Consider the following 26,797-nt stretch of genomic DNA (forward strand, 5'->3'; position numbering starts at 1 on the left):
TTACCCACATTTTATCATTTCCGGCACATACTGTATTTATAGTGTATATAGATATAAAAGCTGAAAGCAACGGGAAATGCTGATAATTGAAATGTAGTATTTTTTAAAAGTATTATATAACAAGCTCATAATTTCTTTGCACTACAGCACATTTTCAAAGACCATATTTTGGGCATTGTTCCATATGTTATTATTATTATTATTACTACGAGTTTATATAGCGCCAAAGGGTTTGCTCAGCGCTGTACAATAGGGGGGGACAATACATGGCACAGTACAACAAAGACAGACAGCGTACGAGGGGTAAGAGGGCCCTACTCTTCCGAGCTTACAATCTAGGAGTATGTTGGTTGGTTAGTAATGTTCAGCTATAGTTATCATGAACTAATTAGTCAAATAACAATTATTACTTACCTGTCAAATATCATTTCAAAGAAAGGGCGTGAGTAACTGGGAGGTCCCCATATGGAACTGTCATACGTGTATATCTTTGCTTGGTTCAGTTCAAGGTGATTAATACCACTGATGTTACCCCAAACTATCACATCCTTCACAACTGTCAGAAATATACAAAAGGCAATCAAATACAATAAGAACATACTGAGTTGAATTTGCCCAAAACGTCTCTTCCCATTAGTGAACTGAACCATAACATTTTAAATTAGCAGGAACTTTTATCAAATCTCAATGATATCATGGTTTTCACTTCCCTTTATCTCAGTGACCATTTCGAGTTTTAAAACTGGAAACATCTTTTTTACATTTCTTAATTTTAACATTTTTGAAAGTATTCGAGTTTACAAACTGCTTTATATATTTTAAATTATTTGTATAAAGCTATGTTAAAGTGAACCTGTGCTTTGCACACATATGCTTATGCAGGATTTCTGCTTGCTTTTGTACATAGTCAAATAAAAGATAAGTGTAAGTATAAGTAGAGTGGGAGTCAACATTAAAATGAACCTGTTACTTTCTCTGCAGGGCTTAACCTCCTTATCGGTATTCCCGAGTGTAGCTCGGGTTAAAATTTGAGTACCAAAAGCGGTAACCCCGAGCTACACTTGGGCTTACCATGCGGCGTTGCTCATGGGGTCCCTGCAGCACTTACCTTGTCCTTCGCTCCCGCGATGTGTCCCCTGCAGCGTCCCCGCCCATCTCCTCCGGCCGATGCCGGCATCCGGCTTCCGTGTTCTGGTCCCTGTGACGTCGGGACGAACGGGCGCTGGAACCGGCGGGAAATTTGAAATTTTTAAAAAATTTCATTTTTGCTGTCATTGCTGTTTCAATGCATTTCACATACATATTGTCCCTAGTGCTTTGTCCTGTGCCCTGCCTACATTTTGACTGTTCTTTCTGCCTGGAAACTTAGAAAAGTCCATGGCGTCCAAAAAGCGTCCCTTTACGTCAAAAGCGGTTTTAGAACAGCGATAGTAAATCAGAACCACTTGCAGAATTGAGTGATAATGATTCGTGGGGAAATTCGTCATCAGACACTGAAAACGATTTTGCGACTTTGCTCAGCGATGTGCGAATTTGCCTCTGTATTCCAAATTTCAGTGTTTTTGTTTTGATTATATTATTGAACTAAATTTATTATTATATTATTATTTTTTATGAATATTTATTAAATTATAATTTATGATTTCGTGTTTCAAGTTTTATCCTACCCGGGATGTCTACTAGACTCTTGTTCGTACAGATTTCAGTGAGTTATTACTAAAAATTACAGCCTACAATAAAAAACGACATATTTCCATGCAAAAAATGGTACAGCTTTCAGCACAAAAAATCGGAAAGAATCATACCGCCGAGGAGGTTAAGCACAGATTCACTTTAAGGACTGGTCCACACCGTAATGTGCATGTTTAAGAGCATGCATTTCTGCACATTCTTGTGCTGTTGGTTCTTATAGCGCAGTCATTTGAATGAGCTGCAAATGCACTGAAATGCAAAAAAAGTAGTGTAAGCACTACTTTTTCAGACCACACTGCAACAAACCGCACTGCCATGTAATCTGGTGGCCGTAAACGTGCTGCAAGATGTGTTTGGGGTGCCATTAACAGTTCATTGGCACCCTTGCAATCTTGCAAGGGCAGTCCGTTCACCTGTGATGCATGAAACTGGCACAGAACAAGCCTTTCCAGCACCATGTTTTGGTGTGAACCCAGAGTGTGTATAAGACACTGAGTCTGAAAAGCATGCTCAGATTTACCAAGAAAGCCCTTTATCATTCTAATGCACAAATCCTGCTAGACAACAATGTGTCAATAAGAACTAAGTTAATATTAAACATCAGATGCTCAACCACACCGCACTGGCCACCAGCAGCATGGCCGATTGACTGCACTGCAGATTTGGCACTAATTATGTCATGTAAGAAATCATTTAAACTTTCCATTCTACTTCTCAGATAAAACCAGAAAATCTTATCAAACCTAAGGTATACCAACTCTACTGCCACTCCTATGTCAGTTTTAAATAAGCAGTGGGTAGCTGCAGATGCCAAAGCTGAGATTTCTCCACAATAGTTTTTAACTCTGTCCTCTACCTCAAGATTATAATAACATATTTAGTCTCTAAACATCAGGGAAGCCTAATCACTTGTCTTTGTAACAGCTAAGTGGAAATAGACGTTTTTGTTAGTGATACTTGTCAGTGGGGTCTCTGAAAGAAAGAAGGTGCCAGCATATTTTCAAAATTGTCAACAATCATGCAGAACATAGTTTTGGCTGGATTTGGCCCACCCCCCTATACGGAAATGGAACCTTTTGTTTTTACATGTACTGTACATCTTCCTGTTGAGTGTCATAATTACAAAACAGTAGTACACACCTGATGAATTTACATTCAATTTTTTTGCAATCTGAGCTTTTGCCTCAAACTCCAGTTGTGTTGGTAAAGCCACTACATGATGATTATTGATGGATGGTGCATTTTTCAACACCACTAGGGCTTTAAGATTTGCGTAGGTACTTCCTGACACAACCACCTTCACTTCCTTGTTTGCATTCTGGTCAATGAGCCTGCCATACTTTGCACACTCTTCTGTAACTATCTTAATGTAATTTTCTGGGGACTGATCAGCTTTCAGAAGAACATCATCAAGGACAATTACAAAGTCAGCTTGGAGAAACACATCATCAGCCATCGTATGCAATGTTACTTGTCTTATACATGGAAAAGCTAAGTCTTCCACCTCCATTTTCAGTCCTTGCAGGGTATCCATGGATTGGCTATTGTCCAATAAGTGCAACCAAATAGCTTTCTCTGGACCAAAGACTTCACCAGTAGCCAGAATAGGAAGTAAACTGTAGCAAGTAGGCATTGATGCACTAAAATACATAAAAGTCACCAGAAAGTCAAATTAACATTTGGAAAATATCATTTTTTTATATTACAAATATATTATACTGAAACTGTTTATAATATTAAGGTTCCCTTAATATGACTGCCTAATTAAACAGATTTTAATTATTACATTAATATAAACCAAGTAATATATGCTATGCAGTATTGGTAAAACTTTGACATAAAAAGGAATAGCAAAATCAAACATTTTGTCTTTAAAGCCAACCTTGCACATAAATGCAAGGTCCCAGTATTTCCTAGCTCCCCAACCCACCATGCAAAACAGTATGTAAGCCTTTAAAAAATCAGTTTTAAGAAAATAGGCCACATTTCCTTATTTGTGAAGAGACCATATTCTCTTTTTCATTTGGAATTACTATAATTTTACTCATCAAAAATACTTATAATTTGTGCAATATTTTGCTTTATTGGAAAGAGTTTTCTATTTAGATCCGATGAACTAGGACTCTCAAAAAGCATAAAAAAAAAGAAAACTGTGTAGGGATCTGCTGCCTTCTACTGTTAGCTGTTAATATCACAGTGTGATGTATAATTAAATATTAACTCTTCCTGTCACTAGGAGGCTGGCTTTAAAACCCCAGAGGAAGGAAGTAGATAGAGTGTTTTATGGAGGCCACATGTCTACATATAGGGGTTCCATATGTTTCACTTAGCCAGAAGCAGAGACTGTTAGGCATGTATCCCTATGTTCTAATAGTTTGACTGCAGCTGCCCCTAGCTTCTTGAGTGTGTATATAATCCTTGTAACAGACAGAGGTATCTCTGTCCTCTTGTTATTATTTTACATGCACAGTGCCAGGTAGCTGTGCTAGACTGTGCTACTGTATGTGTGTAGTGGGTATCTTCAAGTATATTACTAGATGAACCTGTTTATTACAATAGAATATATATGCAGCTCCTGTTATTTTAGTTAACCCTGTCCCTTTTGGTCTGGGATTTTATAGCTAGTTTTATCTTAGGGCTTAATAACCATCATAAATTAGAGTCAGGTTAGCCATGGTAGTTAGAGATCCAGTTGCACAACAGATTAGAAACTACTAGGGACTAAGATGAAGAGTCTTAGTTTCAGTGCCACATCATGGTTCCTTCTGGTGAGAAGCTGAGTTCCAGGCTGGCTGGACAACAGCTGGAGGGTCTCTTGTCCTCAGGTCTTCAACACAAAGATGGACAGCACATTGCAATAATCCTCAGGGGCCCCTGCAACTGGACTTTGCTGCAACATTCTTCTGGAGATATCTTTATTATAAACTATGTATACCTGGGTATATGTGCACAATTCCACCAGGACTCTTGTTGGGCCATTTGCTGATAATATCTGTTTGTACATAGGATGCATGTACCACTATTCTTTTCTTAAGTGTGTATTATTTCCATACTATGTGTATCTATATACTTGTGGTTAATGTTATATGGTGGTTACACTAGTTCCTCTCCTCGCAATTACTTTGATTAGATAACTGGTAAATTTCCCAAGGAGGGAACCCACTCTGTTCACAGAGGCCCTGTCCTGGGTGGAGGCACTGCCAACTTTAATGTCAATCCCACTCTTCCACTTAGTGAAGGTTCTGGTCCTCTTATTTTGCCTACAGGCTTAGTGCAATATCCTGTTTGTGGAGGGCTATTTGTCATAACCCCACCCAAATGAGGGCTGCAACTGCATTTGCTAATGCATACATATTCAAACATTTCTAGTGTCAATGAATCTGAATGTAGATATCTGAAAAAAGAGAATAATAACATCCTAGCTGGAACTGCTCTAGTCACAAAGGCCTAAAATTCTAGGATTAAAACGTATTAACAATCTGTTGCTCTTTATCAATCCATTCTCCCCCTCTGTTATGCAAATCACAAGTCAAAAACGAGTCGGGACTTGTGCTGAGCAGAGTTCTATGTGTGGTAACAGAATAGAGCACTGGACAAGGATAGCAGAAAACAGTATTTTCACTGAGAGAAACTGCATTTAAAGAAATTCCAAGAAACAAATTAGTGTCAAATCATAATATGTGGAAGCTCAGGACTATTAAAAGTTAAAACGGTGTGAGACTTCAGCTGGGCTCCAACCCCTTTTTTGCTGCCACCATCGTACCTATGGTAGCGGCGGCAGTGCCAGCATTTAAACAAACTCCTGCCAGCAATTACAGCCTGGAGGAGTTTGTTCACCTTTTTACTCTCAACTACTAGCTATGCAGTAGAAGTCATTTCTGATAGCTGCCTGATCACTTTCACATGCTTGAGAACATGACGCCCCTCTTCCTCTCCACCCATCCCAGGCTTACCTGTCCTTCCGGGGGGGGGGGGGAGGGGGAGAAACATTTAATGTCAGGTGTCAGGAGGGAGATCTGTGGGAGATAAGCTAAAGTACATTTTCCGATCTCTCCTGTGAAGTATGAACCCAAGCACTTCTGAGTTCAATGCTGTCAGACTGGGGAAGCAGCTGATCAAATACAATCTGTGCTCAATCATCCTCAACAGGGTGAAGGGGAGTGCAGGGGTGATATTAGAGAGTCACAGACAGAGAGACAGAAATACAAATGCAAAGGTGAGCCATCAGTTGCTCACACGTACAAAAATGGTGTTTGCGCCACACATGTTAGGCATCGCAGAGCACACCAGAGTGAGAGCAGCAATTTTAAGCCTATCATTTACTGTTAACCAGGGGTGGACTGACCATTTGAGCACTTGGGCACTGCCCGAGGGCCCGGGGTCAGTAGGGGGCCCCATGAGATGCCCCTGGTACCTTTTTCATAGCCTTTTTTGGGTGTGGGCAAGGACACAGGGGCCCCATAATCCCTTATTGCCCGGGAGCCCCATGAGTTGTCAGTCCGCCCCTGCTGTTAACTCTAAATTAAAAAGATGTAAAGGCTTTAAAGTTTTGTTTATGATCAATGTTGAGTACTTGGTTTCCATACCTGGTGATCCAGACATGAAGAGGTTTAAACTGTCTTTTTATTTCCTGTTCTTCCATGTTTAAATTGATATGAGCTTCTAAGTTTTCTGTTGCAATATCCTTCATTAAATCACTCAACATAGCTGAACTTACATTGTAGTATTCCTGAAAAATAAGTCAACAGACTAGATAAACACATGTAAAAAAATTGGGAGAGCATGCTAAATCCATGTCCCAGGTCCAAAAATCGCCAAGTGCCTGCTCGCATCCTCGTAGTATAATCAAAGAGACACAAAACTCACAATTATAACAATGCTCTATAAGGCAACTATCCACTACAGCCTGCATGGGTAAACTGGCCAGCCAGCTTCTACTATTAAAGCTTTACTATTGGCCAGTAAGGCCCACCATTGTGTTTGATATTAATGGAAATGTGAGGAGAGGAAGCAGGAAGTGAGCAAAAATTCCATGCCAGAAGTATGGTCAGTATCTAATAACAGAGTGTCCCAAGGTATAAAAATTTTAGGGTGTTCTAAAGATACAGAGAATATTCTATGGACATGGGGCAATTTTAGAATGTAAGACTACAGGCTCACTTTGCAGGCATGTGTTACAAGTTAAAGGGAAACTAACAGTAAGTAAATGTGAATTAGAAACACTTGACAATAATTCATGATGCAACTTTCATATTTCACGTTTGCTATTTGAATTTTTGTATAATTTCATGAATTTCATATTAACCGTTTAGACCGGGTTTACATATTGTAAATCGTACCGGACCCTTTTGGAAATTGCACTGCTGGTGGCCCGCACATATGTAAACCGGCTGCATAGAAAAGACTGGAGGTTCACATGGCATGTCGGTTCAAACGCATCCAATTCGCATATATGTGAACAGGGGCTTAGCCTATCCCTCTAGTAGTTCACCATCCCAGTCAAATGACCTTTGAGATTACAGGATAAACAGTGTACAGAGTCTACTGTTTTAAGTAGAACTACAGGCAAAACCTTTTTTTCCCATTTTTGATAAAGTAAGGAAGGGTTATAACCCCTGTCAGTTTATTTTTTGCCATCTCTGTCCCATTGGGGAGATTTACGTTCACTTCCTGTCCCATAGCCAAAACAGGAAGTGAGAGGAAATCCCTGCAAATTAACTGCTTCCCGACTGCACTATAGCAGAAGTACTGCTACAGGGCAGCATGGCGCATGTGTCGCTCCTACCCATGCCGGCCATTGGCAGCTACAAATGTCGATCACCAGGTCTCAGTCGGAGATTCCCCGATGGAACCCAGCAATTGCTGAGTAACACTGACAGGTCTCTCTCTTGCCACAACATAGGTCTCTCTCCTGCCAGCAGTAACATGCTGCTGTGTATTTCTCTGCACAACAGAGAAATACACAGCAGTATGTTTCCCTAGTAAAACACACACAGCACACACAGTAAAACAGCACACAGTATAGAGTTAACCCTTTGATCACCCCAGATGTTAACCCCTTCTTGCCCAGTGTCATTAGTACAGTGCCAGTGCTTTTTATTAGCACTGATCACTGTATTAGTGTCACTGGGGATGTCAGTGGCAGTTAGTCAGCTCCCACCCAGTGTCAGAATGCCCGCCGCAGTCCCGCTATAAGTCGCTGATCGCTGCCATTACTAGTTTAAAAAAAATTTTAAACAAAAATTCCAGTATATATAATGCAATTTGTAGATGCTATAACTTTCACGTAAACCAATTAATTTACATGTATTGGGATTTTTCGAGCAAAGACATGTAGCAGAATACATTCTGGCCTAAATTTATGAAGAAATTAGATTTTTAATTTTTTTTTACTGGATATGTTTTATAGCAAAAAATAAAAAATATAGTTTTTTTTTCAAATTTTTCAGTCTTTTTTTGTTTATAGCGCAAAAATGTAAAACTGCACAGCTGATCAAATACCACCGAAAGAAATCTCTATTTGTGGGAAAAAAAGGACATAAATTTAATTTGGGTGCAGCGTTGCATGACCGCGCAATTATCAATTAAAGTAACACAAAAAATGGCCTGGTCAGGAAGATGGGTAAATCCTCGGGAGGTCAAGCGGTTAAAGGAATCCCTCGGGGAACCACGGGTCACCAAAACTAGCATCCCCGTTGGAAGATTTCCCTTCTATTACTTTTCTTAAGACAACCCAAAAATGAGATTTTCTTTTACTTTCACTTTCAATGATAATGGTAAATAGGACAAATAGAGAGGGTGAATCTCTTTAACAGGGGCGTAGACAGCAATAACAACTGACAGTGGTTCTAATACCTCTCCACAACGTTTTGCCTTTAGTTGTACTTTAACAGATTCTATGTAATTTACCGGTATGTGTCTTATTTAATTGGAACCTATAGTGTGTTTTCAGTGAGTACATATTTTCAATTAATACTCTTTTGGTGTAACAGTACGGTAAGTGAGCGTGGAGAGCAAGTGGCGAGAAGAAAGTGGACAAAGTTTCTGGTGACAAGTGTCAAAGATATGGATTACTCCCACTTTGGTGAGATATCCTCCCACTTCCTATTATGTCTTGAAGATTGGGAGTTGAGGACAAATCTCCCCAACAAGACACAGACAGTAAAATATAGGAGTTAGATTTCCTTGACTAATGCTGGAGCAGGCACCTTTACAGAATGAACTAGCTGCCCAAGATGGATACTGGGTAAGGTCTAATGGATTCTTTTCTGACATCTGTATTTGATTGACTGATGTTCTTTTGGTGTATGTAAAACTAAATTGTTTATTTGTGATAGAGCAGGTAATAGTTAAGACCCCTATGAAGTTTGTTCTGTGTCCAGTCCAGACAAGATTTCCCTTCATCTTCTATCCCAGAGATACAGCAGCAAGCAGCAGAGATACAGCAGCAAGTAAGAGGAAATCTCTCCAAATCAAGAAGAAATTCCTTTAAACAGTTGTCACCCGGACAGGTTTCCACCCCCCTTATTCCCATAATAACTAAAATTTTGCATTTTCTATCAATTGCTATATTGGGGACACTAAAACAATGGTAACCGGGATGCTAAAGCTGCCCAAAAGAGACAAAAACAACAATAAAAACCTCACAAAGGTTGTAATCCTTATCTATACTATCCATTATTTAAAAGAATCCTTGTTCTATCCAAAAAACAAAAAAACAAAAAAAAAAACTTCAAGCAGGCCCTATTTTATCCCATTGTTTCTCTAATATGCTATAAACGAAGGAAAGGGGACAAAATATGCAAATTTGTGTGTTGCATAAGAATACAAAATACTAGCCTAAGGTGCTAGAGAAACAAAAATGAAATAAAAAACATATGAATGCTATTACAATATACAAAGAATGCAGCCTATATTACAATTAGTTATTAGCTACATAATTAGTTTTCTGAGGTATAATTAGTTATCTTACTTGTGCATGTTCCATGAATTCGTTAAATCCTCCAAGCAGCAATCCCTTGCCTCCTCGATCCAACAGCTCCCTCCATATTATGGGAGAGTGCCTGTGCTTCCATCCATTTTTTAGACTTAATTTTGAGATCCATTGCTACTTAACCAGCAAAAAAAAAAAATCTTATAAATGAAACATCAAAACAGCATTTCAGTACTTTGATAGAGTGGGACGACTTAATATTTGTGTCAGATTTTAGCTGTTACAGAGAAATATTTCCCCTCACTTCCTGTCCGTGACACCAGGAAAAAAAATTGGAATAAGTAATTGTCAGAGAATTTCTACCACTTCCTGTTTTGACAGAAAGCGATGGTAAATCTACCCAAAAAGCAGTGGCAGGACAAGGTTCAAGGCAAAAAGGCCAACGTGTGACCTCCTCCCCTATGAGCAGTGAATAACGTCAGCAACATAGGCTATTTGGTCCCCCACTTCTGCTAAAGGGCCCAAGATGGCTTCTTCTTCTGCCTAGTCCTAGGAACAACTCTGCCAAAAAGTGAATGCCAGGAATAAAATACAACAGGCTCTTTCTTGCACTATCCAAAATAAAGAAAAAGTTTGCCCGGATTTGGGTGTTTACTATTCCTCATTACCAGTTTTTAACCTTCCAGTAATCACTAACTCTGTAAAAGATATCATACCTTCCTCCATCTGCTACAGTACTGCAATTAAAGTAAAATTCTTATATCTGCTTGCTTGGCTCACAACTGAGCAGTCCTCTGTCCATTGACACACAGAGCAGGGCTTGGTCCTGTCTCCCGCCCTCTCCTCACTGGCTTTGATTGACAGCAGCAGGAGCCAATGGCTCCCGCTGCTATCTCCCTGTCAAGTGAGGAGAGAGAGCGTCAGGAGAGCTACTGCTCTTGTGCACATCCTGTGCAGAGAATGCATTAAGATATAAAACCTTTTACCTTTAGAACCACTTTAGTGCAATATATATATATATTGTGCATTTGTTAGCGCACTGCAACGCATTTCCTATTTGTGAATAGACCCTAAGCTCATTGAGAAGTCACTAATAAGTTCTCTGATAAGCAAAGAGGTACTGCTCTGATGACTGCATTCTGATATCAAGGACTTTTTCCCTGCACAGCTTAAGAGTAATCAGGATAATGATACAAAGAAGACTAAAGCTCCACTTGCTGTCTGGATAGGAGATTTCATGATATTTACATTATGCTTGAGGTGATTGTAGCCATATTAGTGCATTTGCGACAGGAATAATTGAGTACTGTCCGTGATACTTTTTTTATTTGCACTAACATACAATTTTGAGGATTTGAGGATTTTTGAGGACAAGCTTTCGGGGAATGTCCCCTTCTTCAGGTCTAAGCAGTATCACGGACAGTACTCCATTGTTCATGATATTTACATGAAATAGTTAAAATTTACCTGAAGCTATCAAAATGTATCTTTACAACTATTAGGTTAAAGTGTTAGTCCAGCTAAAAGTTTTTTTTTGTTTGAAAACTGTGACACAGTTGCTGTCTGTCTGCTTGCAAATGCTTACAAAATGTTAAGCACTTGTGAGTGTTGAATATGTAATGCCAGCGGAGACAGACAACCCATAAACCAGCTAAGTACATTCTAGGTGCATCAAAACAGGTGTGCAATGTCATACAGTCACAGCCTGCCCCCTGCCAGCATGCTACAGAGAAAAGCCCTTCCTCACTGTGAAGAACCAGTTTTAGAAATTCTGTATATAGCCCTAAAGAACAAACAGTGCACAGCTTTGCTGATTCACTGCAACAGGGAAACTTAATAGACATACATTATACCATAGATCAGCCCTTGAAATTTCCACTCGCCTGCTCGCATTGGGCGAGTGGAAATAAGGTGAGGGAGAGCAGCTCCAGGGCTAGGAGTGTGTGGGACGGGCGGCGAAGGGGGCAGTGACAAGCAGCGATCTTCTGTATGACTTACAATGAAGCAGCTGAAAGCCATGGGAGGGAGAGGAGGAGAAGCGATTTCCAGCTGCTTCATTGAAAGTCATACAGAAGATCACTGCTTGTCACTGCCCCCCGGCACTGCACTGATCGATCAACTCCAATTGCTCCGTTTCTTTCTGGGCCCCCCCCCCCCCTCTGTGTGCTCCTCAGTGCCCAGCCCCTCCCCCCATCCTCTGCACCAATGGGAGAAGAGGGGAGAGAGGCTGGATCTGCTCTGCCTCCCCCTGTGGAAGGAAGGTAGGGTGGAAGGAAGGGAGGGAGGGATGGGTCGATGAAAGGAAGAGAGGAAGGGAGGGGTGGGTGGGTGTAAGGAAGTGAAAGGGTGGAATAAGGGAGGGTGGAAGGAAGGAAGGGAGAGTGGAAGGAAGGAAGAGAGGGGTAGGTGGGAGGAAGGGAGGTCAGACTCACATGACTCAGTCAGAAGCATCACAGCTGTTGGCTGCTCTGTGTACAATTTCCCTTCCTTTGTACCCCTCATTCCCTCCCTTCCACCCCTCCCTTCCTTTCCACCCCTCCCTCTCTTTCTTCCACCCCTCCCACCCTTCTTTCCACCCTCCCTCTCACCCCTCCCACCTTTTATCCCCTCCCTTCCTTCCACCCTCCCTCCCACCTTTTCTTCCTTCCACCACTCTGTTCCTTCTTTCCAACCCTCCCTTCCACTCCTTCCTACCTTCCACTCTTCCTTTCCTTTCTCCCTTCCACCCTTCCTTACTGCCATTTACTTTCTTCCTTCCTTTCCTTTCCTTCCTTCATTCTGCATAAAACAGTTAACAGTGCCATTTCATGATATAATTTCCAAGTGCGTGTTTGAAGGTGGAATTAAGGGCAGGGTAGGGGTTGGGTGTAGCAACTGGTGGCGAGTAACTTTTAAGTCCTGGCTAGTAGCTCAGGACTTGAAATTTTGAGTCCTGCTATAGATGCAGCTATGAACTTACAAACATGACCATCTACTGGTTGAAGAATATATCTCTACTGAATATTGATGTAGTTGTTGCACGAAAAATATGAACACTGTATTCCAACACATAAGTCCAGCATGCCTCCTGCTGAATCAGACATATACTGTAACTCAGTACACAGCAAAGCTCTGGCTCACTACAGGTTGGAGAGCTCTAGCTTAGACTCAGCAGGGACCACATCTCAGGCTGTGACTGCTTTCTAAGGAAAACCATCTGTAAGAATGTGTGTGCTTTTTGTCATTATGCATCTGTAATGTAATAAACTGAATCAAACTGAAAGTTTAATTGTGCTTTAATCAATTTATTCATCCATTTAAACAATGCTTCCAGTTTAATTTATTCTTCATTCCATTTTCATTGTTTCTTTCTAGTTTTTAAAAAGAAATACAACACTAATATTCACACTGACAAACAGACAAGTAAGGAAAGATCTGCACTGTATTAAAGTTTCATTTTAGAAGTAGAATGGGTAAAAATGTATCCGCAACTGGAATGAATCAAAAAAGTCCACCTTCACATAAACATGCTATGATCACTACACTGAAGTGGATTCCTATATGCACATAAGCTAATTTCCCTTTCGTCAAAAAAGAACAAAGATTTTAAATTGACATTTCTGGTCTCCTACCTCCCAGTCATCAGGATGACAGGTGATTTTATGAACTCTGAAATGTGGCAGGTTTTTCTGAAGATAGTCAGCAAGAAGTTCTGCTTTGGCATAATATGGGCAGTCTGCCTTTCCTGTAAGGACAAGTAAAATTGAATAGTTGCATAAACACAGTACATATGAACTTTCTATTTATGGTGTCACAAAGTAAAATAGTAAGAAAACATGTACTACATGTGGAGTATTATTTACATTTAACTATGCAGCCACTTGTGATACTTGCTTTAGGCATAGCTCTGATTTCAGGGGACTGTCCCTCATTTGGAACAAATTCCCTCTGTCCATCTGTTCTCCTCATTTGTCCCTCATTTTGGTATGATCTATATAGTTATATATAAAATGTACTTCTTAGCTATCAGAAAGTGTTTCACAGTGCTAACCTTTCCTCCAATTTCTAAATTATTGTATTTGTAAATTTCTAAAGCCAATATAGTAGGTGTCCCTCATTCCCATGTCAGAAAGTTGGGAGGTATGGCTTTAGGGAAGGATCTTGAATCATCACACAATTGTCATGCAGTTATCCACAGTGTGACTGGAGGTAGTTTGTCTCAGTGGTTCTGGTGGATTTCAGGTAAATTTTTGTAGTTGTGATGCCAAACGTTGTAGTCTGGTTTATCGGGTGACACAGAAAAGACCTATGACCTGAGGTATTAAGATGATGTAGACTAGCTATTCTCAATCAGACTTCCACTAAACCCTAGAGTTCCTCCTGAGGTTGCTAGGGGCTCCTTGAGTAGCGGTGAAACTATCTACTACCAACACTGATCACCAATGCAAGGGGACAATTTTCCACTTACTACTAACATAAAGGGTTGCACCTAAATTGTCCAGTAATGTTAGAGAATGCACAATTTTCACTACCTGTGTTTCATTTCTGTTACTATTATTAATTTCATTTCAAGATCATTCCTGATAAAAATGTTGTCGTAAAACAGCAGGTGAGTATTAAAAGTATCCTCCCTGGATGTCGAATACTCTAGGTAAGCCAGTCAGTTAGGTGAAAATGTAAGGAAAAAGTCAGCACAAGGGACATAGTGTATCACAGAGGCAGTTTAGCCTCCCTTCAGGGGTGGTGCTGTTTGGCGGCTGTCATGCAGGGAGAGTGGAGGACAAGGGGGAACTTAACTAGCTGGAGGATGATGTCCACCAAGCAGTCATGGTGCTCCCAGAGGATGAGTGCAACATCCTTGAGCATATCGTGGCACAGTTAGAGAACCTGGTTGGGGAGAATGTACCTTCACTGAATTGCGATGCAGATTTTAATCTGTAGGCAACTAGAGGGCAAGAACCTCACACACTTTGCTGTAGCCCTCCAAAAACTATGGAAATGACTGGAGAAGGAGAACTTACAGGGGTGGCGCCCCAGACAAGCTGTTACAGGACCAGTTCATTGGAGGGGTGAGTACCAGCCCCATTTGCAGAGCCCTGCAAGAACAAGTGAGAGCTCAACCCTCCTTTATGTTTAATGATATCATGGAGGAAGGTGGCCTGAGAGAAGGAGTATTAGGAAGCCAAGGTTGCCTTGGCAAAGAAAAGTGAACCCCTGTACATGAGGGAGGAGGCTCCTTCCCCACTGTCTGCCCTGCAGAGGACTATCGGGAAGCTGACACAGAACGTGGCATCTATGTGGTTAGAAATATCTACCATTAAACAAGAGTTGGGCCAGATTTCAAAAGAAGAAATCCCAATGAGGACCAGAGGTACTGATGGTGATGGGAACCTAATCTTGAGGGACACTACAGGCACCTCACCAGAGTAGAAGCAGTCCTTGCCAACCATTAAACTAGAGGTTCCTGGGGTGGAAGGACGACCCCCGGGAATGGCCCATCAATGTCCTACCAAGCAAGAATCCATGGTTGGCCCAAGCCCTGTAGTCACCTCTCTGGTGATTGGCCAGCTGGTTCCCTGCCTAATCGACACTCGATCCAAAGTCATCATCATGAAATTACTTTTACGTCCAACAGTTTGGGACTCAGGACCAATTAGACCACTCGTGGTTGTCCCTGAAAGCCTCTAACTACTTACCGATCGTGGTGGAGGGGATCACTGGGGTGAAAGTACAAATATTTGACCAGGTGGTGGAACGAGTGGAGGTCATGGTCATCCCACAGCCTTTGGCCCTGGTAACGAATGTCCTTGGCATGAAAAACCTGGACTTACCCAAGGTTAAGCAGTTGAGTCAGCCCAATGGGGGCTGTGGTCTGCGGTCTGCGGGCTATCTGTCTTAATGTGATTTAGGCTTTCGAGGCCTACTGGAGGGCAAACAAATGACAGGCCAAACAGGTAGCCATAGTCCATACATAGTTAGTCTGGCTGAAGAAAGTCCATCTAGTTTAACCAGAAAAAGGGAAAAAACATTTTTATAATCCTATACCCACAGTTGATCCAGAGGAAGGCAAAAATACCCAGCAAAGCTTGACCAATTTTACTACTGCAGGTGAAAACAATTCCTTCCTGATCCCCCCGAGAGGCAAATCAGATATTCCCTGGAACAACTTTACTCATAAATGTTAGTATCCAGTTATATTCTGTGTATCTAGGAAATAATCCAGGCCTTTTTAAAGCAATCTACTGAGCTGACCAAAACCTAATCTTGAGGGAGTCTATTCCACATTTTCACAGCTCTTACTGTGAAGAAACCTATCCGTATTTGAAGAATAAATCTCTTTTCCACCAGACGTAAAGAGTGCCCCCTTTGTCTTTGTGATGACCTTAAGGTGAATAACTCTACACCGCGTTCACTACAGTATATGGATCACTTATGTATTTATACATGTTGAATATATCCCCCCTTAATCTCATCTTTTCAAGAGAGAATAAATTCAGTTCCTCTAATCTTTCCTCATAGCTGAGCTCCTCCATGCCTCTTCTCAGTTTGGTTGCCCTTCTTTGCACTTTCTCCAGTTCCCCTGGATATTCCAGATGAGGTCTTACTAATGATTTGTACAGTGGCAAAATGATATCTCTCTCTCTGGAGCCTATACCTCTTTTAATACAAGAGAGGATTTTGCTCACTTTGGAAACCACAGCTTGGCATTGCATGCCATTAGTAATAAGGATGCACCAAAATTCTGCTGGCTGAAATGTTGCGGCTGAAAACATCCATTTCGGCTGTCGGACGAAATGAAAAAAAAAGCACCGATACAGGTGACAAAACCCCCCCGCCCCTTAAAGCTGCCCGCCCCTTGCCGCCACCTGTCCGCCGTCGGCCGCCTGCTGCTTTGTAGTGCAGTCATAACTGAGAAACCATCGATCCCGGCGCTGGGCATAGAGATGGGTGAAGGAAAGATGGCCACCACTCATTTTTATGCCCTTGGAGGACCGGAGCAATGCCACTTCTGGTTCCAGCCATTTTTTTTTGTCTTTTTTAAAGCACTAGATCAATGCTTTTTTGATCCAATGCTTTACATTGCAGAGGAGAGATGTGGGGTCTTATTGACCCCACATCTCTCTATAAAGAGGACCTGTCACTAATTATTCCTATCACAAGGGATACATGCATTTCTTGTAATAAGAATAAAGGTGATTAAATTTTTTTTAAAAGGAACAGTGGAAAAAAACAAAAAAAAATAAAAAATTTTTTTTTAAAAAAGTTTAAAGTGAGGTATCGCTATGAACATCGGAGCAAGAGCAATAATTCTCGCTCTAGACCTCCTCCATAACTTTATACTGCTAACCTGTAGAATTTTTTAAAGCATCACTCATGGAGATTTTTAAGTACCGCAGTTTCATGCCATTCCACGAGTGTGCGCAATTTTAAAGCGTGACATGTTGGGTATCTATTTACTCGCTGTAACATCCTCTTACATATTTTACAAAACAATTGAGGTATATATTGTTTTTTTTAATCAAAGTGTATTTTTTTCCAAAAAATATATATTCATTATTAAAAACTGCGCATTTCGGTTTCAGTTTCAATTTTCGGCCAAGTGCATTTTGAATTTTCATTTTCGCTTTCGGCACCAGAATTTTCATTTCGGTGCACCACTGATTATTAAGCTTATGAACTACCAGAACACCCAGATCCTTCTCCACCATTGATTCCCCCACTTGTACTAGCTCTAGTACGTATGATGCATGCATATTCTTATCTCCCAAGCGCATAACTTTAGATTTATCCATATTAAGCCTCATTTGTCACATAGTTGCCCAATTAAACAATGTATTGAGATTGACTTGTAAATTGGAGACGTCCTGTATGTAGGATGTTATTCCACTGCATAACGTGGTGTCATTTGCAAAGACTGAAATGGTACTTTTAATCCCAGACCCTGTATCTTTTTTAAATGAACCTTGCAGTACACCACTAACAACCCCAGACCATTCAGAGTGTGAATCATTAACCACTACTCTTTGAATACGGTCTTTTCGCCAGTTTTCTATACATTTGCAAACTGATTTTTCCAAGCTTGTAGATTGTACCGAACACATTAGCCGTGTGTGAGGAACTGTGTCAAACACTTTTGCAAAAGTATACCATGTTCACAGCCACCCCTCAGTGTTTTGCTCACCTCCTCATAAAAGAAATCGGATTTGTTATACAACTTCTGTCTTACATGAATCAATGCTGTCTGTTGCTTAAAATATTTTTATCCAACAATAACTCATCTATGTGATCTTTTATTATACTCTCCAGTATCTTCCCAACTATAGGAGTTAAACTAACAGGTCTATAATTACTTGGTAAAGACTTTGATCCCTTCTTAAATATAGGCACCACATTGGACTTACACCAATCAAGAGGTACTATGCCTGTCATTAAAGAGTCCCTAAAAATTAGAAACAAAGGCTTTGAAATGACAGAGCTCAATTTGTTTAGGACCCGTTGGCGTATGCCATCCGGTCCAGGTTCTTTATTAACATTTATTTTGTTTAAATATTTCTGGACCATATCATTTTTGAGCAATTGTGGATCATTTGGGGCTCTGTCAATACCATGCTCATCATGGACATGAGCTCCCCCCAGCTGAAGAAGGTAATTAATAAATGTTCCTTCTCTTTGTCCCCAGTCACCCACTATAGCTTATTTTGTAAAAGGCCCACATGCTCAGACCTCGCCTTTTTACTATTAATATAATTGAAGATTTTTTTGGGGTTTGGGTTTGTCCCGCTATCTTTTGCAACCTGTCATTCGTTTTCAATTTTTGCAGACTTGATTTCCTTTTTACATATTCTGTTATATTCTTTGTAATATTTAACCATTAGCCGCCCGGCCAATGGCCGTTTGGCGGCTTCAGATGTGTATCTGCATTCCGGGTGCACGCCATTTGGCGTGCTCCCGCACATGCGCCGTTTGCGCTAGTGCAGAGCGGCGCAGCAGTGCGATCTGTGATCGGACGTGCACCTCGGACACGGCCGATGACAGATCCGAGTACCGGCTCCCGTTGCTGGTACCATGTGACCTGCTGTGATTGGTCAATCACAGCAGGTCACATGACAGTTGTATACAATGGATGGCTTCATTCATGATGCCATCCGTTGTATACTAGTGCCTAGCTGTGAATGGTCACAGCTAATCACATGCACATGTCATGTGATTAGCTGTGACCAAATCACAGCTAAGCACAAAAAAAAAAAAAAAAAAAAAAAAGCTGAATGAATCGATTTCATTCAGGTAAATGCTTGCTTATAGCAAAGTAATTCTTTGCTATAAGCAAATTGTGTAAAAAAAAAAAAATACTGATCACTTCCCCAAAGTAGTACAATGTTACTATGGTAACATTGTACTATTTTGGTCATAGTAAAATATGAAAAAAAAATCTTAAAAAAAAAAAAAAAAATGTAATAAAAAATTAAATATAATAAAAAAATTAAAAAAAATTAAAAAAAAAAATATATATATGTTTTTTTCATACTGTCACCAGTCAGTGTCCCTGTTCACCGCCATGCCAGTTATATGATGACGCTGTACTGCACTGGTGACAGTATGTAAAAAAAAAAATAGTGAAAATAATTTTTTTCATTTTTTCATTTTCTGAAAAATTATGACAAAAAAAATACAACTTCAAAAAACTCGCCATGCCTCTTATGAAGTACGTCGGACTGTCTACTCTGCAAAAAGGGGTCATTTGGGGATATCTGTACTATTCTGACATTCTTGGACCTCAAGAAATTAGATTGGCCGTCAGTACTTCAGGATTGATCAATTTTCAGATCTATACCATAGTTTGTGAACTCTATAACTTTACTAAAAACTAAAAAATACATCCTAATTTGGGTTATTTTCACCAAAGACATGTAGCAGAATACATCTCGGCCTAAATTTATGAAGAACAATTATTTATTTGTAAACTTTTATAACAGAAACAAAGAAAAATGTGGGTTTTTTTCAAAATTTTTGGTCTTTTTTTGTTAATTTAGCAAAAAATAAAAACCCCAGTGGTGATTAAATACCACCAAAAGAAAGCTCTAGTTGTGTGAAGAAAATGATAAAATTTTAGTTTGGGTACAATGTTGTATGACCGCGCAATTGTCATTCAAAGTGTGAGAGCGCTGAAACCTGAAAAATGGCCTGGGCAGGAAGGTGTAAAATTGCACGGTATTGAAACGGTTACACAACGATAACGTTCCTTCATTTTTATATTTTTTAAAAGCTCTTTTCATATTGTTTATAGATTTTTTAACGTTGGCTGTAAGCCACATAGGTTTTATTTTTAGCCCTTTAAACTTGTTGCCCATGGAAATATATTTTGTAGTGGTTTTTTTTTTTTACAGTCTTTTTGAAGAACTCCCATTTATGTTCAGTGTTCATCAATGCCAATATTCCCTCCCATTCTAAGTCTTGGAGAGCAGGCCTAATCCTTGGAAAATGTGTTCTCTTAAAGTTGAGTGTTTTTATCTTTCCAGTATGTGCTTGTTGTTTACTGCTAACATTAAATGAAATCATGTTGAGGTCACTGATCAGCTCAGCATGGTTTGAGATTACCAGGTCCAGCAGAGCTTCATTTCTAGTTGGAGCCACTATGAACTGTACAATGAAATTGTCTTATAATAGGTTTATAAATGTTTGCCATTACTCCTGTCAAGTTCCAGGTAGTTAAAATCCCCTATTATTATCACTGTACCATCACTGCAGCATCAGTGTGAAAGCAGCCTTATACTATTATGCCCAGTGTACTGCTTCACACTGACCTGAAGATCTCTTCTTTTCTGCTGCTGGTACCCCTCTGGAGACCACCTCTGGGATAAGAGGTGGAGTGTAGTTGGTATCACTCCATATGAGACAAGTCCCAGCACTACAGAGGAGGTATCGGTTTATGCGGTTCCTGCTCCCTACTACAGCTCCAACTTTACAAGTAGTCCCTCTGCATTGATGCTCTGGGATGGCGGGTCAGCAAGTCCAGACCATGATCTACCAGTCAACTGGCCGTCATCTACTGGTATATCGTGATCTATGGATTGCTGACCCCAGGTGCACTACCCTCACCATCCCTCCTAGATGGGCTGCTCTCCCAGCTGTTAGGAAAAGCAGTGACATCTAAGGCTGCCACCTCTGAGCTTGCCATAATCCTCCGCAGTAGAAATTGTTGCTAAATCCTCTGCAGGAAGTTGTCTGGTCTCTGCCTGTATGGGTGGAGCCCCACAAGAACATTGATGGTGCAAGGGAATGGTTGACATCCCACGCCTTATCAAAAGTCCATAAGGGTAGGATTCAGCTGATCAATATGGGAACTGCCTATGTACCACTTCCGAATCGCATGATCCTCACAGACCTCTATTTGGTACCCAAGCACTGTATCACGGGGGCCCAGGCAGCAGTTGAAGCTATCTGTGCCCTACTTCAGGCTGCCATGGTTTCCCTGGATTCCCCTTCCAGGATTATCCCTTTTCCCAACAGCTGTTGGAGAAGCGCCTGTCAATTTTTGTGGCCAGTCCTGAAGAGTAGGGTTGCACTGAGGCCACAGACCATCCTGTTCATACAGGGAATACACCCCCCTATTTGGGAAATATATCAGCACATCTCACCTACCCTCTGTCAGGAGGTCAAAAACCTGATCTGCAATATGCTGCAAAGTGGAATAGTCAAAAAGAATCATGGTCCATGGACCACCCCCCTTGTCCTGGTGCATAAAAAAAAGACAGCAGTCTGCACTTTTGTGTAAACTACCATAAGCTCAATGCCGGTACACATCGAGAAGCCAACCCACTGCCTACAGTAGAGGAGTCACTCATGGCATTAAGCCAGACTTACTACTTTACCACCTTGGACTTAGCTAGTCGGTACTGGCAGGTCCAGGTGAGGAAACAGGATCAGGACCAAGAGAAAATAGCTTTCATCACTACACTGGGACTGTTCAATCACATGACTTTTGGGCTGAGTAGTACACCCAGCACTTTTCAAAGACTCATAGAATACTGCCAAGGAAACTATAACTTTGGAATGGTGCTAATCTATCTAGATGACATTAACAGTTTCTCTAAGACCTTCAAATGTGAGAGTGGGGTTCGCAGCCTCAACAGGGCCAAATGAGGACAGTTACCTGCAAAGTATTCTATGTTATATAACTGATCTTCATGATAATATTGTTTTGTCTGGAGCCTTGTTTTCACCATGCTGTTCCCACTATTTTTTCATTGTTGTATAGTTGTCGATGCTGAGGACAGCACCTGTCAAAAGTAGTTTAGCTTTGGGTGGCACTGTGTCAGGGATCCCCTCGATCCCTGCCGTGATGGTCCCGGCGCAGGCGCACTGCTCCGTCCTGTGCAGGGACACGGGCACTAGGTCCGGGCCGGCCGCGGCGTTCGAGTTCGCGCATGCGCAGCAGAAGCCGTGGCACCAATGGCAGCGCAGGGCGGGATATTTAAATGTCCCTGAGCTGTCATTTCGTTGCCTTCTGGTCTTACCTGCTTCCTGTGATTCTGAACCTGTGCCTTGTAAGTTATTTGACCCGGATTGTTCTTGACCTGCTGATTTATCCTGCCCAGACCCTTGCTTTGCCTGACCTCTCTCCCTGGATGCCCCTCATTAGATTTGACCTACTGTTGCTGACCTGGCGTGTGACCCGACGATTCTCTGCCTGCTCCCTTGTACCTTACCATCCTCTGCGTTACCAACTCGACCTGTCTGACTTCGCACTTGCTCAGCCATCCATCCATCCCATCGGGGTCACCCGACCTCCTCACATCTGGCTCTCCCTGGTTGGAGCCCCTGGCGAACACCCCTACCACTGACAGGTGTGCTCAGTAGTGGCGACCTGGTCCCGGGGTACTACAAGTCCATCCCCACCATCAGGGGCCCTGGTGAACAAGTACCCTGGGGCTTAGACTCCGCGCTCTGGGCACGCCTGACCGGTGGAGTGCTAGTGGTGCCGCTTGGCGGTCCCTCACAGTACCAGAAGGCCATGACTGAGCCTCGAGGAGGAACCTCCCCGTTGGAGGAGGTTTGCAGGCACCGGGCTACCCTGACGCAAGCAGTAAACACGTTACAGGACAGATGTTTGCAGATTGAGAATCGGTTTCAGGCCTGCACCATATGTGCTCCTGTTTCACAGGCCCCGGCTCCTGCACCTCCGGTCGCAGCAGCCCACGTACCGGCTCCTGGGCCTTCCGCATCACTCCCTATGGCGGAACCCCGAGTACCCTTACCCGAGCGCTTCCACGGGGATCGTACACGCTTTCGGTCATTCCGTGACTCCTGTCTGCTCTATTTTGAACTGCAACCACGGACTTTTTTGACAGAAACGGTAAAAGTGGGGTTTGTTATCTCCCTGTTACAGGGTGAACCCCAAGACTGGGCCCACCGACTAAGGGGAAATAATGATCCCCATCTGGTTACAGTTGACAACTTCTTTAACGCTATGGCCATCTTATGCGATGACCCAGAACGGGCGGCCTCGGCCGAGGCCACATTATACGCACTCCGAAAAGGTCGGCAAGCGGCTGAGGAATACGCCTCTGACTTTAGGCGCTGGATGGGAGACACTCACTCGAACGAGTTCGCACTTTTGCACCAGTTCCGTATGGGCCTATCTGAGGCTCTGAAAGATGAGCTCGCCCGGGTGGAGGTGCCCGAGACATTAGAGGACTTGATTGCACTCACCATTAAAATTGACCGTAGGCTACGGGAGCGCAGATTGGAGAGGTCTGGTCAGGGTCGCGGAAATACCTGGGGGTCATTCCAAGGATCCAGTCAACATACTAGGCCAAACATCCAGAACCTGCCATCTGTAGATGCTCCCGAACCCATGCAGCTAGGCCTGGCAAGGCCTAAACTACCGCCAGAGGAACGCCAGCGCAGACGCTCCCAGAACCTGTGTCTCTACTGCGGTGAAGCCGGTCACATGGTACGTTCCTGCCCGCAGAAACTGAGTAAGTTCACTTCATCTTCTTTATCTATTGGCAATATGAATCCGTCCCAATACTTAGTTGTCCCCCTCTCCTTTCAGCTTTCAGAAAGGACCGTGGAGGTGACGGCCATAGTTGATTCGGGGGCATGCAGCTGTTTTGTGGATATCAATTTTGCTCACCAGCAGGGTATCCCCCTCCGTCCAAAGGAGAAGGGGTTTCACATCTTTTTGGCTGATGGTTCCCGGATAAAGTCAGGGGTGGTTAACCAGGAGACCCCTTCCATTGTGACTTCCATTGCCGATCAGCACCGGGAACTCCTCCGCCTGGATGCTATTGCATCACCCCTTTTCCCAGTCATTCTGGGGCTCCCATGGTTGCGGGCCCATAACCCCCAAATTGACTGGGAAACTGGGGTTGTCTCGTTCCCTTCCCCATACTGTCGGGAACTGTGCCGAACTTCGGGCCCGGAGGTCCCCCAGGTCCTCCTGTGCTCTGAAGGGGATGCCAGCCTAAAACAAGTGATTCCTGCAGCCTATCATAAGTTTCTTGATGTGTTCAGTGAAAGGGGAGCAGATACTCTACCCCCCCACCGCCCATATGACTGTCCTATTGATCTGTTACCCGGTTCTGAAATTCCCTTCGGGCGAATTTTTCCCCTTTCTGAGCTAGAATTAGGGGCCCTGAAGGATTATATTGAGGACAGCCTCCGGAAGGGATTCATCCATCCCTCCACTTCCCCAGCAGGTGCAGGGATCTTCTTTGTAGAAAAGAAAGACAAGACTTTGATTTGAGGCCATGTATTGACTATCGGGAGCTGAATAGGGTCACAATCAAAAATCGTTACCCATTACCACTGGTACCAGAATTATTCCAGAGCTTAAAAGCTGCAGTAGTATTTACCAAGCTGGACTTAAGGGGAGCCTACAACTTGGTTCGCATAAGGGAGGGGGATGAGTGGAAAATGGCCTTCCGCACCCGTTTCGGCCATTTCGAATACCTGGTCATGCCTTTCGGGTTGTGCAATGCGCCGGCCACCTTCCAGCACTTTGTAAACGACATCTTTAGGGACTTCCTGGATATCTTTGTCATCGTCTACTTAGACGACATTTTGATTTTCTCATCCTCCCTGGGGGAGCACAGGGTACATGTAACAAAGGTGTTGGGGCAGTTGCGGCAGCATGGGTTGTACGCTAAAGCAGAGAAATGTTGCTTTGAACAGGCTAGCGTTACATTTCTGGGTCTGATTATCTCCACCACGGGGGACGCAATGGACCCTCAGAAGGTCTCTGCGATCCTAGATTGGCCTGAACCCACGGACAGGAAAAGCGTCCAACGTTTTATCGGGTTCGCAAACTTCTACTGGAAGTTCATCAAGAACTTCTCGGGTCTGGTCTCCCCCATCACTCAGTTAACCAAGCTTGGGACGCGATTCAGATGGACGCCAGAGGCACAGGAAGCTTTTGAAGCACTAAAGAAGTTATTTACCTCGGCACCCATTCTGGGTCATCCCGACGCCTCCCTGCCCTACATCTTAGAAGTAGATGCGTCAGAAAACGCGGTTGGCTCCATCCTTTCCCAGCGAAAGGGCGCCAAGGAATTACTTCACCCAGTAGCATTCTTCTCACGGAAACTTACCCCTGCGGAGAAGAACTACGACATTGGGGATCGAGAACTACTGGCTATCAAGACCGCATTTAGAAGAATGGAGGTACCTGCTGGAAGGTGCCTCACATCCCATCCTGATATTCACGGACCACAAGAACCTGGAATATCTGAGGACGGCCAAACGTTTGCGCCCACGACAAGCAAGATGGGCATTGTTTTTCTCGAGGTTCCAGTTCCACATCACATACAGGCCGGGATCAAAAAACACGAAGCCAGACGCGTTGTCACGTATGTACGAGGACGCCAAGGAGATCCCAGTACCTGACACTATTCTGCCTGCGGGAAACTTCTTGGCCCTCCAGACGAACCTTCGCTCCGAGATACTGAGAGCATCCACAGCAATGTCTACCTCCGATGGGGCGCCCCTCCAGAACAAGGGGGGACTCCTATGGAGGGAGGACCGGATTGTGGTGCCGGAGGAAGCCCGAACCCTAGTCTTGGGACATTGCCATGACCACCCGATGGCAGGACATTTTGGCCCGGTCAAGACCCTGGAACTTCTCCGACGTTCCTTCTGGTGGCCGGACATGGCCAAGGATTGTAAAAGTTACGTGGACTCCTGTGCCATCTGCCAGCGGAACAAGCCTTCAAGAAATAAGGCGTGGGGCCTGCTACGTCCATTACCCATCCCTGAACGGCCCTGGCACAAAATCGAGCTTCCACCTTCACTGGACCACACAGCAATTCTCGTGGTCGTGGACCGTTTATCCAAGATGGCCCATTTCATTCCTTTACGGAAGACTCCATCAGCAGCCAAGACGGCGCAAGCTTTTATCCGAGAGGTTGTTAGACTGCATGGGGTCCCCGAAGACATCGTCTCGGACCGAGGGGTGCAGTTTACCTCGAGATTTTGGAGGGCATTGTGCAAAGCCCTGGATATCAAGCTATCCCTTTCCTCGGCATTTCACCCTCAGACCAATGGTCAGACCGAAAGGACCAATCAGACCCTAGAGCAGCGGTTCTCAACCTGGGGGTCGAACGACACTTTCCCAGGGGTCGCCTAAGACCATCGGAAAACACATATTTCCGATGGCCTTAGGAACCGAGACACCGCTCCTTGATCCGTCTGCAGGTGTGGGCGGGATGACATGCCGTCCCTGTCATCTGGACACACCCCCGGGATCAATCCTTCCTCGTCGGAGATTGGCCGCCGGAACTGTAGCTCAAAGAGGCACACAGGCGGCCAATCACCGGCGAGGAGGTGGAGCTTGGAAAGGAGGAGCCGAGCGGCACCGCGAAGCACGAGCGAGTGAAGAGGAGGAAAGCGGCCGGAGAAGGAAGACATCTGACCGGTAAGTGTTTGTACCATGGGAGAGGGAGGGAGCGAGCGAGCCCAGGCTGGAGCAGGGGTCAGCAAGGTAAGTATCATTGGTGTCAGTGGGAGGAATAGTGCCCAATCATTGGTGTCACTATTACCAATGATGGGGCACTATTCCTCCCCCCACTGACACCAACGATGGGGCACTATTCCTCCCACTGACACCAACGATGGGGCACTATTCCCCCCACTGACACCAACGATGGGGCACTATTCCTCCCACTGACACCAACGATGGGGCACTATTCCTCC

The 26,797-nt window shown here is 43.2% G+C and overlaps 1 protein-coding gene across 3 annotated transcripts in view; it reads right to left on the reverse strand.

The window, feature by feature from the left end:
* Positions 1–26,797, reverse strand: part of MDH1B (malate dehydrogenase 1B) — a 68,633-nt gene that overhangs the window by 36,194 nt on the left and 5,642 nt on the right. For 2 of the 3 annotated variants that reach the window (XM_089671144.1, XM_089671135.1), the window contains exons 2-6: positions 13,237–13,349; positions 9,665–9,799; positions 6,279–6,421; positions 2,833–3,332; positions 415–556 (exon numbers count right to left, since the gene is read on the reverse strand). In XM_089671144.1, coding sequence (XP_089527270.1) covers positions 415–556; positions 2,833–3,332; positions 6,279–6,421; positions 9,665–9,679 — 800 coding nt within the window. In that variant the 5' untranslated portion in view covers positions 9,680–9,799; positions 13,237–13,349. Of the gene's footprint in view, positions 1–414; positions 557–2,832; positions 3,333–6,278; positions 6,422–9,664; positions 9,803–13,236; positions 13,350–26,797 lie in introns of all 3 variants that reach the window. The other variant, XM_089671152.1, reaches the window with a different exon arrangement.

Source organism: Staurois parvus, unplaced genomic scaffold (assembly GCF_062004578.1).
Source record: "Staurois parvus isolate SC_StPar_1 unplaced genomic scaffold, SC_StPar_1.0 ptg000011l, whole genome shotgun sequence".
Lineage (NCBI taxonomy): Eukaryota > Metazoa > Chordata > Amphibia > Anura > Ranidae > Staurois > Staurois parvus.